This window comes from Suillus subalutaceus, assembly GCF_016647625.1.
Source record: "Suillus subalutaceus strain FC151 chromosome Unknown DFJ58scaffold_165, whole genome shotgun sequence".
NCBI classification, from domain to species: Eukaryota; Fungi; Basidiomycota; class Agaricomycetes; order Boletales; family Suillaceae; genus Suillus; species Suillus subalutaceus.
The window spans coordinates 38,430-51,926 of NW_024540414.1; the positions used below are offsets into that span (position 1 = coordinate 38,430).

At 44.3% G+C, this 13,497-nt stretch overlaps 2 protein-coding genes across 2 annotated transcripts; one reads left to right on the forward strand and one right to left on the reverse strand.

The window, feature by feature from the left end:
* Window positions 1-2,339: 2,339 nt before the first annotated feature.
* Window positions 2,340-2,977, forward strand: DFJ58DRAFT_846254 (uncharacterized protein; the record flags this gene model as incomplete). The annotated part of the gene is made up of 3 exons (XM_041393280.1): window positions 2,340-2,430; window positions 2,601-2,632; window positions 2,675-2,977. The coding sequence occupies 3 exons, from the start codon at window positions 2,340-2,342 to the stop codon at window positions 2,975-2,977; spliced, it is 426 nt and encodes a 141-aa protein (XP_041237884.1).
* A 5,445-nt stretch (window positions 2,978-8,422) lies between these two features.
* On the reverse strand, window positions 8,423-10,484 carry DFJ58DRAFT_734071 (uncharacterized protein; the record flags this gene model as incomplete). The annotated part of the gene is made up of 5 exons (XM_041386404.1): window positions 8,423-8,680; window positions 8,732-8,907; window positions 8,959-9,427; window positions 9,488-9,789; window positions 9,839-10,484. The coding sequence occupies 5 exons, from the start codon at window positions 10,482-10,484 to the stop codon at window positions 8,423-8,425; spliced, it is 1,851 nt and encodes a 616-aa protein (XP_041237885.1).
* Window positions 10,485-13,497: the final 3,013 nt, after the last annotated feature.

Sequence of the window (13,497 nt, forward strand, 5' to 3'; positions counted from 1 at the left end):
GTTTCTTTGTACCAGCTGTTGCGGACTGCCCATGTGCATGTACACCAGAGATTCCAGTAGCCTCAAGCAAGAATATTAGATGGTGATCAAATTGCAAGCTGTGAAACATGAGCAGAGGGCTTGAAATCAGGTATTGTGCATATATATGTCATCTCTAAATGTGCTACTTAATTAATATATATGGGCGCAGCAGCATGGATTTCCAATTTTTCAGCTCTTACACTCATCTTTGTAGTGCAGCAGTATGGATTTCCCTTTCTTCAGTCCTTACCATTGGCACATCAGTATGGACTTCCCTTTCTTCAGTCCTTACCCTTGTCATAGCAGCATAGACTTCCCTTTTTCAGTCCTTAGGTCCCTTGTCTTTGCAGTGCAACAGCTTGGACTTTCCTTTCTTCAGTGCTTACTACCCTCATCTTTGCAGCTTAACAGTATGGACTTCCCTTTATTCAGTCCTTACACTGTGTTCTGAGGGAATGGTAACAACACATTCTTGCATCACTCTAGCAATAACGATGGTGCTGACCTCATTAGTCTCATCATTAATTTAGAATCCAAGAAAGGGAGAGGTGGCAGCAATTTACTTACCAAAAAGCAAGCTAATGCCTCACTCTTTCTTTGTCCTCCAAATAGTACACATACAGTGTGTCACATGGAAAAGAAATTCATGGCTTGATCTTGCTGCAAGCACAAACACCACTGTACGAACATACTTTGATTGCTTCATGGTCTCTGAAACTTATTCCCCACTGCAGCATTCAATTTTTGTTATATTTGAAGTGCACTACTAGTTTTCAAATCGAGCAAACATCCATCAAAACTTGCCAGCATTACTTGTCAATGCTCAACAGTCTCCCTGCTTGAAAACTACTGATTCATGGAAACTTGTTGATACATGAGTATCCCAGGTGATTTTGTTATTGCATGACATGTTCACCTCTTAAGTAGTACACCCAATTTCAAAGAAGATTTTCAAGAAATTGAATAAACCAGGGTGCACTTGTGGTGTGAAGGTTAAAACAAGCAGTAGTAAATTGCCCTGTTTCTTTATCTTGTCTCATCCCTCATGCTTGTCCCACACAGCCAATAATATATTTCAACTTGGAAGCCATGCCTCACTTGATTTTCCCCCCACCATCATCACCTTGTCACCCTCCAGCTCAAGACTTCATTCTCGCATCCACAGCTGCAAGTAGAATGTGCTCATCCACTGTTGTGCACCAGAGGCCTGCAACTTCTCCTGCTGAGGCTCCTCCACCTGCAAGGGAGTTCGTTCTTACACATCAGTATCCTTTACCTGCGAGGGAATTTGTTCTTGCACATCAGCGTCCTGCACCTGCACCTGCTGCTGTCTGTCAGCAGCCTGTGGCTTCTCCCACTGAAGTTCCTTTTGATCTCAACAATGTATGTATCATCAAACCATTCATATACAACTGCTCACTATACCTCTGAAGTCTTTCACCAGCTATCAGCATTCCAGCAGTCCCACAGTAACCATCAGTGAGTGGCAGCTTCAAGTAACATCCACATATTAAATCTTTGGTTAGGTTCAATTTCCACTGTATTGGACCTGTCCAGTACCTCAAACTCGCCTCCGCTTGAACTACTGATGGAATCACCAATCACATCATCCAGTCTCCAAGACATCGAGCTGAATATTTGACAATTGACCTCTTCTATGGTATGAAGGACTCCAATATTATTGCCTCCGACATGTCCTTCAAGCACAATACCATTCACCATGTGACTTTACGTTCTCCCGAAACTAATAATACACGATATTTTACAACAAGTGTGGTTCGTGTGATTCCTTTACCTCAGACTCAGTACAATACTATAGGACAGTTTGGGTTGGGTCCATTGCACCCACTCCCGGGTGGGAGAGTTCAAAGGCCAGTTGATGATGATGCTTTACCATCATACATAGAATCTGTTGCAGCATGAGAATCTGTCTACATTGTAACAAGGTCCAATTAGCTTACATAGGGATGTTGTTTACATTGTAATAAGGTTAAATTAGCTGACATCAGATGTTGTACTGAAGGTTTAAAATGCTGACATTGATATACCTCCACAAACTCAGACACACTCAATACCATACATAAGGTCTAATGGGCCTCACACAATTTGAGGAGGCACACACACACTGGTATATTTTTCATGAGCTGAATATCTACCCCACGGCCAAACAAACAAGATTTTCGAAATGAGTTAGTTTGACCCTTGCCATATAATTTATTCATGGCCCATTGAATGTCTGAGCCTCTCATCTGTTCCATCTGCATATAATGGTTGTCAATGTCACATCAAAAATTAAACATGCTAGACCAACACTCACCATGACACAGAAGGCCAACCATTGTAAAAAGGCTGTTATCCTCTCAAATGCTATCAATGAGGCATGCAAAGCATATCAGGAGGAAAGCTGCAGTTATTTCTGAGAAATACAAATGGTAAGGACACACAATACCTTGTAATGACCTCAACACTTACATTGTTTCAGGAGCATCAAATGGACTCAGCTCTAGTTGCACAATGATACAGGGCCTGTGCAAGTGCAGAAAACCAACACATCATTTGTCTTCTACTAAGTTGATTAGTCTGTGTTGCACCAACATCCAGGAGGGATTCAGTGAGTATGTACATTTTCATTCAAACAACTTTGCTGATGCAGTTCATATGCCAAGATGCCATCATGAAAAAATACAAGCTGTCAAAGAAGAAGATCGCAATAAACCACAACAACTATGAGCAGAAAATTGATGAGACATACAGCATTGTCCTTGAAGGCTGGATGTGTGGGAAGATTCAAAATCCCAGAAAGATTAACCACTGTGCAGACCTAGTGATGCTCCTCAACACACTGGTGAATGAGCATTGCCTGTGGATTCAACTCATCAAAGAGCAAGTGGATGGGGAGCCTTTCCCCCCGAAGTGCGCTTCAGGGGGGAGGGACAACTGCACCAACAAGGTTTGAGGGTGGGTTGCTGATAATATTGTTCGAAACTTTGAAGTTACCCTTCCAAGCTAGTGGAAGGAGGCAAATTTTGCAATGGTAGCTCATCAGTAAAATTTTGAAGGGTTTATAAGGTGAGGAGGGGGAGGCAGTGCTTATCTAGAAGCATTCCCACTCTTGTCATACTGTGGGTATGATCACAATTCATACCACTGGATCCCGAAGGAGACCAGTTTCCTATTGTCCAATCAATACATAAAAGGACTGCATCTATTGTTCCAAGAATAGAGGTTTTCACATGTCACAAAGATCTGGGTTCTTTTACCCATGATCCAAACCCATAAATAATGAGAAGCATCGGTCACGATGACTCATGCCAAAAGATAAGGGGTCCAGGTTTCCACACGGAAATGAACCAGGTACCACGGCGGCGATAAAGAAGGGCTGATCAAATGTCACCCAATAAAGGGCTAATCTGATGGGGCCAAGAATAGGTATCACCCTACTACCTCCATCAGGGCATCCCGGAGGCGGCCTAGATCTTTATCCCGCAAGGGCCGAACCCTAACCCTAATAAAAGAGATAAGGGGCCTTGCTTCTTACAGGGCAGAAGAACATCTTCCATTTCCCACGTCTCATTGGGTCCACCCGGGCCGGGCTTACCAATCAGAAGATGTGTACCCCATGGGAACGTGTCACGTGAGGGTCACGTGATGAATAGGTTTTTGTGAAATATTATACAACTCCAGGAATTTCAAAAAAAATACCTGGAGGAGCTACTGAGTGCTACGCCAGCAGCACATAAGTAGCAATGAACAGGGATTCTGCAAAAGCAAAATCCAATCATCATATAAATACAATGGTTATGGTAGATGCGCCTTACTTTTTAAAGAAATAAAAGTAACATCGTGTTGGTAATTGCTGATCTGTGAATGAGATCAACTGTAAAACACAAGAGGCAGAAAACTTGATGTATCCTCATCCGCGAGGATATCAGCAATTTCATCATCGAAAGTGCGGAGGATGTTGGAGAGTAATGACTTTTTCCATGTGTTGGTGAGATCAAACAAATTAGCTGTTCGTTTCCTAGAAACTAAAAATCTTCTATCACAAAGCCCAGCTTTGACGACATCAAAGACTCGCCCAGTGAGAAAATCTGACATCCAGTCCTGAGGGATGGGCATCGGTAAAGACCTAAGCCATTCTCCCAAAGGTTTGTCAATGGATCGCCGAAACTCTCTCTGTTGTTCATATAATTTGAACAGGTGAGAGTGCCAGTGGCTTGTGATAGTATCTCCAAGCTTGCGGACATTAAAGAGGGTCCAGGCTGGATTAAATTCTGATTTCAGAACAAAAACATGTGTTTGGCCTGCATTTCCGCTGCTTAAGCGGTTATTCCAATGCTTTGTGTAATGCATTTGAATCCAGTGTTCCAGAAGGTTGTTAGGGTATCCCCTGTGAATATACAAGAGTTTTAATTCATGTATAGACTCCGCTGTATCCATCGAAAGTGGAGTTCAGAGTTGCCAACCTTGACATCTCCCCAATAAAGGTACCCTTTTTAATATCTTTAGGGTGGTGCGACGTCCAAGGAACCCTCTCTAAGTGGTTCAGTCTCTTTTGGTAAGGCTTATGCTCAATGTTCCCATGGAATGCATTGATATAAATAAGCATGTCCAGAAATGGAATGGAATATTCAGAGACTTCCCACGTGAGTTTGATATGTTCAGAGTCTGGATCATCCAGACATAAACATTGTGCAATGTGTAAAGCTTCCTCGGCAGAGTTTGCATAAACAATCATGAACATGTCCTCTATATATCTATGATAGAATGGTACATTTTCCCGAAGGATTTCATCGTTATGAAAACACCAATCTTCAAAGTAGGTGCCCCACAAGTTGGCAATGTCTGGGGAGCAAGCAACTCCCATAGCAAGGCCTTGTAGTTGGCGGTAGATGACACCATCAAATTCACACAAAAGGTTATAATTAGCCAACCGTATTGCACAGTTGAAAAGTTCTTTTTCTGTGGCAGAGGACATGTGGAGTGCGGTCTATAAGAGGCTTAAGACATTTCGAATACATATTTAGCTGCAGGTGCCTGGACGCATGAATGGCATGGTACAATGGGTCTAAATTTGACTGGTTGTTTATGGATTTTAGGGATGCCATAGAACCAAGGGATTTTCAGTTCGTCCAACTGGTTTTCCAGACATTTGGATACCAGGAATTTGCACAACTGTTCAGTCACTCCAGCCAGTTCAGCTAGTTCAGCAAGGTTCTGAATTGCAGTAGTAGTATCGTCAAGGATGATCTGACGTTCTGCAGGAGCAATTATTTCATAATTGTTCCTGTCGTCAAGGCAAGCCTTGCAACCATCTATGAACCATTGTCTCATGACAATCACACAGCCAAGATTCTTGTCAGTCATAGTCACGATGTAATTACACACTGTGAGCATGGCTTCGAGGCAGGTTAAATCCATAAACTGAGACTTATATGGTTTAAAGATTTTGCTAGAGGTCGTAAAGTGGGACACTATGTAGTTCCACATACTTTTTCCCTTCAGCTAAACCCGCTTCAATGTACAGATATAGACTGCTCCAGCTTCTTTCTTATGAAGTAAGTGGAGGTTGTAGTCTGGGTCATAATCAATGGGAACTTCTTCAAAGTTCCCACGTGCTAATTCACTCATAAAGAATATTTTCCAACTGGAGACGTTTACACAAGTCATCATATGCATCTATAATAAGCAAGTCCTTGTAGGGACGAAATGGCAGATATCGTAATCCTACTCCAAGTTGGCATCTAAAAGATAGGTCCAAAACCACTCCAGGTCCTACATGCACATCCCCATGAATCTTCGCTGCAATCCGAACATCTTCAGGGGCTATGGAGATGAGTAGCTTGATCACTAAAGGAACTGGTACTCCTTAGTATGGCTTCTGGGTATGTAGATGGAGAACCATACTTTACATGATTTGACTGTAGCATCAAAGTTATTTCTTTGATTGCTTCCCTTTTGAGTGTTGCAGTTTTAAAGTTTTAAAGCTGCGCCACTCACTTTTATCAGGGGTGAGTTGGAGTCGTTTTAAGGCAGCAGAAACCTGTCGATTGACGATATCATCAATCTTCTGCGTGCTGGGGCTGGCTTCAGAAGCCATTTCCACATCAGTGTCCTCTTTAAGTTTGCACTTGGCATTGGCTTTAGCACAAAGTGCTTGGCCTTTAGAGCATTTGAGGAAAATGATGCGCTGACATATGGGCACAAGGTCGATACAGAGTCGACGATAAGCCTCAACGGCCGCAGGGGTTTGCGACCATGAGATGGCTTTACCTTCAGCATCAAATTTAGGGACTTCTTGAACATCCTTAAGCCCAGCATACGTCCCGTCAAGGGCAGCATTGATGGGGGGCATGGCGAAATTAGGTATAAGCGGCTTATTGAGGTGCTCAAGTTCTTCTTCTTTAACAGTTATGAGGTTTTGTAACTGAGCAGCAATCATGGTGGTGTGGACCTCCTGAATCGCAGTGAAGAGATCCAATCCCCTATGTTGCTCATATTCCTTTGCGACAGGAATAGTGGGAGAATGCATTCCCATGATGTCAGTTATGTGATTATTCACCTCTACAGTATGCTTTTCTAGTCCATCATCTAAGTAATTGAGAAGATCTGTCAGATCTCTTAACTGAATGTATATCTCACCTGACACTGCAGCTGATCCTATGTCATCGAATTCAACTGGCAGAACTATATAGAAAAGTGTTAATGACTGATTGTGGAGGTAAATAGAAAGTTGAACTGATTACATTGACGTCTGGCTTTCACAAATGCGCACCAACAACAGACTAGCCTTATAAACAAAAGTGACATACTCACTGTAGTCCTCGCTATTGCCATAGCAGGTATTGTCACTGGCAGGGACATGCGTGGTGAGTCGTTGAGCAGGCCAAGGCGAGCCAGGGTGGACCTGGAGAATGGGAGGACTAGGAGTAGTGTTGATGTCCAGAACAGGAAGATCACGCGTGGTGGATGGGGAGGTGGGACACTCTGGGCCAACATGTAGGTCCGTAGTCACTGTCACCACTGCTGAATACTGCATCGGAGCCAGTAAATGATGTGTCTTACCTGGTCGTCTCCCAGTGAGAGAACTAAAAGTGGGGTCGACATCCAGAACAAGAGTATCATGTGCAGTGGATGATTGCATGGAAGGGGGTCGAGCCAGGCCTGTATCCCTAGCGACATCTGTACAGGGTTTATGTTTGATAGAAGGCTGGGTGAGTGGAGGATGTATTGGGCTGGCATGGATCCGGATTAGCCGTTACTATATACATTCGATATCCGGAAGCCATAACGGATCCATTACGAGACTTATCCGTCTCAATATACGCGATACTCTAGTACTCTGAAATAAGGGGCAAGACTCGGGAAAGGGGCACAGCGCACGAGCTGAGGCCGAAGCCCTTCGGATCCGATACCACTTGAGTACGGTCTTAACATTCACCTAGATCTCTGGATCCACTCATCCAATATCTCTAGACCTCCGGATCCGACCTATACTCATATCCAAAGCCCAAACCTTAAATCAGTGTTATCTCCTTATGGTAATCCCCTTGACTCTGGACTTCGGTTATCTGTGTTTCCGTCTTGCTTATTGATCCTTGTACTCTGTTCATCTCCAAGTTCATTTACTTATGTTCCATTCATACTTACCAATATGTTTCCACATGCTCATACATAGCATTTGTGTTCAGCTTACTGATCCTCTGGGATCCCTTCCAGTATATAAACCTCTGTACAACTCCTGTAAAGTTTCCTCAGTTCGAATATCATCTTAGATTGCACTCATTCCGTCTGGACTTGAGTATGATACTCTTGTCTACTCTGGGACTTAGGATTGATTCCTATAGTCAATATATCTGCCTCTGCCTTTAGACAGTCCTCACCCATTAGTTTCTAGTTCGGATCCGATCTGGATTAGCCGTTACTCTATACGTCCGATATCCAGAAGCCTTAACGGATCCATTACGATACTAATCCGTCTCACTAGATGCAATACTCTAGCACTCTGAAATAAGGGGCAAGACTTGGGAAAGGGGCACAGCGCACAAGCTGAGGCCAAAGCCCTTCAGATCCGATAAGTTATATGATTATTCACCTCAACAGTATGCTTTCCTATGTGTTTTATCTCTATATACTTACGGTATCATTCCTCACATTTCTCTGACTATTTACATGACTTCCTGACCTCCCTAGGATGTCCCTAGGTCGAGTTATTCCTTACCTTTGGATTGTGGCTTGTCTGTTTACATTTGTTTACCAAACATCGCCCATATGCTAGAGTCCAGTGCTCCCTGCCTCTTTGGCAACTTACTCTGGACTCTAGGTACTGTATACTCTTACTATACTCCAATACATTGGCAACTTACTCTGGACTCTAGTCCTGATCACATCTGGTCACTTATTAGCCTCTAGAAGTGGCCCACTTCAGTCCCATCTTAACATCATTACCATCATCATCATCATCATCATCATCATCGTTCTTCTTCCCTTTCTTTTTACCTTTTTGCATGCTACACTTGCTTTCCTTTCCATGGTCTGCAATTCCGAAGACCATCTGAAGTTCCTGCTGCTTTGTAACGCGACATGATATGTTGATATTCACCAACTGGCCTTCCATGTGAAGGAACTCTGGGAACATTTCGAATATTGACGATATAATCTGCATAGAGGGGTGAAATGTGGTGTAATAAAAATATTATTAAACTTGTACCTCAGTAACAGCATACATGCATTGTTCAGGATCATAGTCAGGATGGCACATAATCGCTCGAATCATGTCAGCGGAGGCTGACCCAGGTGTCCAGTCTTTTCCATGGGCCTTCGCCATATATAGCAGTGGTGAAAACCATGCAGAAACCTGCAGGATCTTTAAATGGCTGTGGTATACTATCTACATGCAGGAGATACACAACTTGAAAATTGACCTTTCAATCATACTTAAATTCCACACAAGAGTGGTGATAACGGAGCGAGACATTAATGGAAAATGGATGAAGTTGTGTAGGTTGTCGTGTTGGTGAAGCACAAGGCTAGCTTTGGTGGCACATCCTTCTAACACTGTCTGGACGTCATCAGACAGGTCATTTATTGCCTGTGTTTTCTTCTTGTCTCGCACATAGTCTTCCATAACGTCGATTACATCCAACTTGTACCGCAGATAGGCTTTTGACCAAATATCTTTGTTTGTGTTACCCAATCGGTAAGATGCAGCAGTTTGACCACCCAGGTGCTTCTCATATACACTGTTTAGAGCCTCCCTGAGTGGGTCAGAGAGTGCAGCAAGTACTGGATGTGCTTGCTTAAGCTGTTGGTACATCTCTGCATCCCCCATGCGGGAATCGTATGAGATCATGTTAAAACACCGGCGTAATCGGTTTTCTAGTCGCATGGTGATATCAGCAACAATCTATCCATAGACATGCATCAGTCAATATCGCAAGGTATCTGATCCTAATATTTTACGCACCCCTCCATAGCTCGAGAACATCATATTGTAAAATTGATTGAACTGCATCTCGGGCAAATAGATATAGTGAGTGCTGGATGATACAGTCATTTCTAGATGGCTGAATATGTAGTCCTGAGTGAGAAGTTCATTCTGTTTTGCAAAAATGCCCCCAGCCATTGTGTGTTCAACATTAGACCAGTTTTTGCCTGTCGCAGACAGTATCTTATACTGTTGGATGAGGCCCTCTTCCGGCAACTGCATATATATGTGCTTGGTTTCATTCTGTGATATGTGAAGGCCGATGATTTCGTCGATCTGACCTGTTGGTTTCTGCATCAGACACATTTTGATTTTCAGCATACAACTTACTTTCATCAAAAACAGTGACCATCCATTGACCACCGTACTCAAGCATGCCAGCAAGTTTCTGCAGGCATATCCTTACAGCTTTGTTGATGTGTTCAATCTGAAGTTGCCTGATGTTATCAGCAGGTGACCTGGCGACGTTCCTCTCTTCTGCCAACTGCATCTCATATTCCTTATTTATCTTCTTCATCCAAGCCTCAATCGCCTTGGTCCGATGATGTCCCCCGGCTGCCTTTATTTTCCAAACCTTTGGTGCACTGCCAGATATTTCCAGGATGGGGAGCTCCTGGTGCTTATCAACATCCTGGCTGTAGCTCCCTTCCACAAGCCATTTCTTGGGAACAACAAGAGGAATCGCATGGATGGGGTTGAAGTGGTCAACCCCATTCGCAAGGAATGATTGGTATAGAGACTGTACTTGTGAATCAACTAGAGGGCGGTTGTTCCATTCACCGAATACCAGGTGATCATAATATTTGATGAGGTCAAAGCGAGCATATCCCAGAATTGCCTTGTCTGCTGTTTTGTCTCGTTTTGCAACTTCATGAATACTATCATCTAATGATGGGCCTGCAGGTCCTCTGGTGCTGTCAAGAAGCAGCGTATCACCAGCCTGTCGACCCATTGGTTGATTAGCACGGAGCGTCATCATCAGTGCTTATACATTTCATAATCACACACCTTCTCCTTCCAGCCTTTCTCTTCCCCTGGACTCTTTGTTTTGGAGGCATTTCAGTGTAAAGTGATAGTCGCTGGGTTCAGTGATGGCAGCCAGAGTGTCGTCACAACTAAATTGTAGTAAGCAGGTTTGGTTTCTGTGGTACCCACTGAAGGATAGAAGGCTGCGTTCAACACAGATAGAAAAAAGGGCAAGTGGTGGAGATAATCGTGAGGTATTCAAGCCAGTCTCCCCAGCCAGACTGAGTCACGGTCATTCCTTCTTGATTACTATTGTTGGGCCATAGTTGCAAAATTTGACAACCTTAATTTCATATCTCATTTGTTACACATTAGTGGTTCTCAAAGTTGATTTCATAGAATCTGGAAATGTCAAAAGTGTGCGAGTTGCCGGTTGTATTTGAAGCTCCGACGCTGACAAATAAACCCTAAGCTTTGTACCATCTGCTATAGCATTCTGCAGCTCCATCACTGATATGCCCCGTGAATCAGATCGAAAGATGCTGCTTCGCAGCCTCAAACAAACCAGAAATGACCTTTCCGTCGCGCGATACATGGAACTAATTGAATTTATGATAGATCAAATACTGGATGAAGACTCAGACTCTGATACAGAGCTTGATGATGCTGCCAGTGGCCGTAGCGACTCGGATATCAGTATACGGACTGCATCACCAACATGGCCGGAGTCGCCTACATCGTCAATCACATCTGCCTCATCAATCAACTCTCTGGTATCGCTCTCAATAGCATACTCCGACTTCTTATCGCATGATATCCCGGACATGTGTGAATGGGTCTTTACCCAGTTCATTGACGCAATTGGTGCGCTGCATGATGAGGTGGAGAAGTGTCGAGTGCTGAATGTGCATCCACGTCTGAATCGCGCACCTCAGCTTCACTTGCTGGAGGAGTGGGCTCTGTTCTCAGCTGATAAATTTTGCCGCAAGCTTCGTGTTGAGGCAGACGTGTTCGATGGACTCACAAAGTTAATTCAAGAACACCCCATCTTCTATAACCGCTCAAATAACCCCCAACTCCCTGTTGCGGTCCAGCTCGCCATTTTTCTAAACGGTGTCGGCCATTATGGCAATGCCGCGACTACTGAAGATATATCCGACTGGGCTGGAGTATCCTTGGGGACCGTTTATAACTGCTACAAACGGGTTATGATTGCGATCTTGCAGCTTCATGACCGGGCGATTCATTTTGATCCACTTGATCACGAGGATCAAATGGAGCGAGAGCGGGCGAAAGCTTACGTGGAAAGCAAGACATGTCGTGAATGGCGTGGAGGTTTTCTTTGTGTAGATGGGACTCCGTCCCCTCTACATGAGAAACCTGGTTGGCATGGTGAAGGGTTCTTCGACAGGAATTCGGACTACTCTCTAACAGCCCAGGTAAGTATCGGTTCGGTGTGCAACACAGTGACTTACAGTTTAAAAGGTTGTTATATTCCCTCATAACCTTCGTATCGTGGACTATGTCATTGGCGTACCTGGGAGTCTCCATGACTCAAACGTATTCGCACGAACGAGAGTTTCCCGGCATCCTGAGTCGTTTTTTGGTGCAGGAGAGTGGTTGTGGGCGGACTCGGCATATGCTGCACGAACCTGGTGTGTGCCACCATATAAACGGCCACCGGGAGGGAGTTTGACGGAGGACCAAAAGACGTTCAATCACAACCTGTCAACGGTGAGTATGGATCACAATACATGTTCATAGTGCTTACCAAGTGTCTAGGTCCGTGTTCGTTCAGAGCATTTTTTTGGCTCTATCAAGGGCCGGTTCCAATCACTGCGGGAGCTTCGCATCCCAATCCAAAATCAGAAGGACCTCGACTACGCAAACATGTGGATCCGTTCGTGCCTCATTCTGCACAATTTAATTATTGAAATCGAGGAAAAATTAAACCATGGGGACTCGAATGTCCACTTCTACCAACAACCTCGGAGGCCAAGGCAAACTGATGGCGATGTGGGAGAGGAGGATCAACAAGAGGGTGGTGCAATAGGTGATCAGACTTACATTGGAAGTGTGGGGCAGGATTTTTGCAACACGTTGAAGACACGGTTGCTTTCCTCATTGGCGTAATTAGAACGTACATATCTTGAGTCCAGTGATACGGTTTGTTTCGATCTTGGGTTTATTTGCTACTCTCTTTGTCAAGTAGAAGCTCTTCGTCCTCTTTAGTACCCAACGAGGGAAATTTGCGCTTAAGTTCAGCGTCAAGTAGAAGCTCTTCATCCTCTTTAGTACCCAACGAGGGAAATTTGCAGAGAAAGGACCATTTGCATTGCTTAACGATCAGTTGTATGACATAGTACGGACCTAGTACTTCAGTTTTGATCAAGACCACGCTCCATAGTAATACGACGAATCCGGGCCTCCTCCTCTTCTCGACGTGCACGAGATAGCTCAAGTTCGATTCTTGCAAACTCCATTTGCTGAACTATCCTCTCCCGTTGGTGGAGGTGGTCTTGTTCAGCAAGACGCATTGCATGCTCCCGCTCATCACGAGCACTGCGGGCCTTGAGATCACGAGCCCAGACTTCGCTCTCGAGTTTCATACGCTTATAGCGTTCATGCTCGACACGACCCTCGCGTTTGCCATCGAGGTGTACCATTAAAGACTCTGCCGTTTGGGACATCCTTTCTGCGGTCTGGTCAAGAGCATTGGTGCCAGGGCATTTGCGTGATGAAGAGGGAGGACGGCTAAGCTGAGATGATGTGCTTTGAGAAGATGGACGAGACTGCTTTGCAGCGAGAGAAGGTGAGCTTTCGCGACTTCCTTAAGTGAGCTGACATGGAGAGACCGTAGTGCTCGGCTGGCACCAATGTCCGAGTCTTCTGAGTCAATAGGTGTAGACTGACGGCTCGGTGAAGACTCCTTGAAATCCGAAAAAAAAGACAGCGAATTATCAACGGTGTTTTTATTGGATGCTGGTGAGCGCTCAGGAGAGTTCAATGATACTACTCCTGGG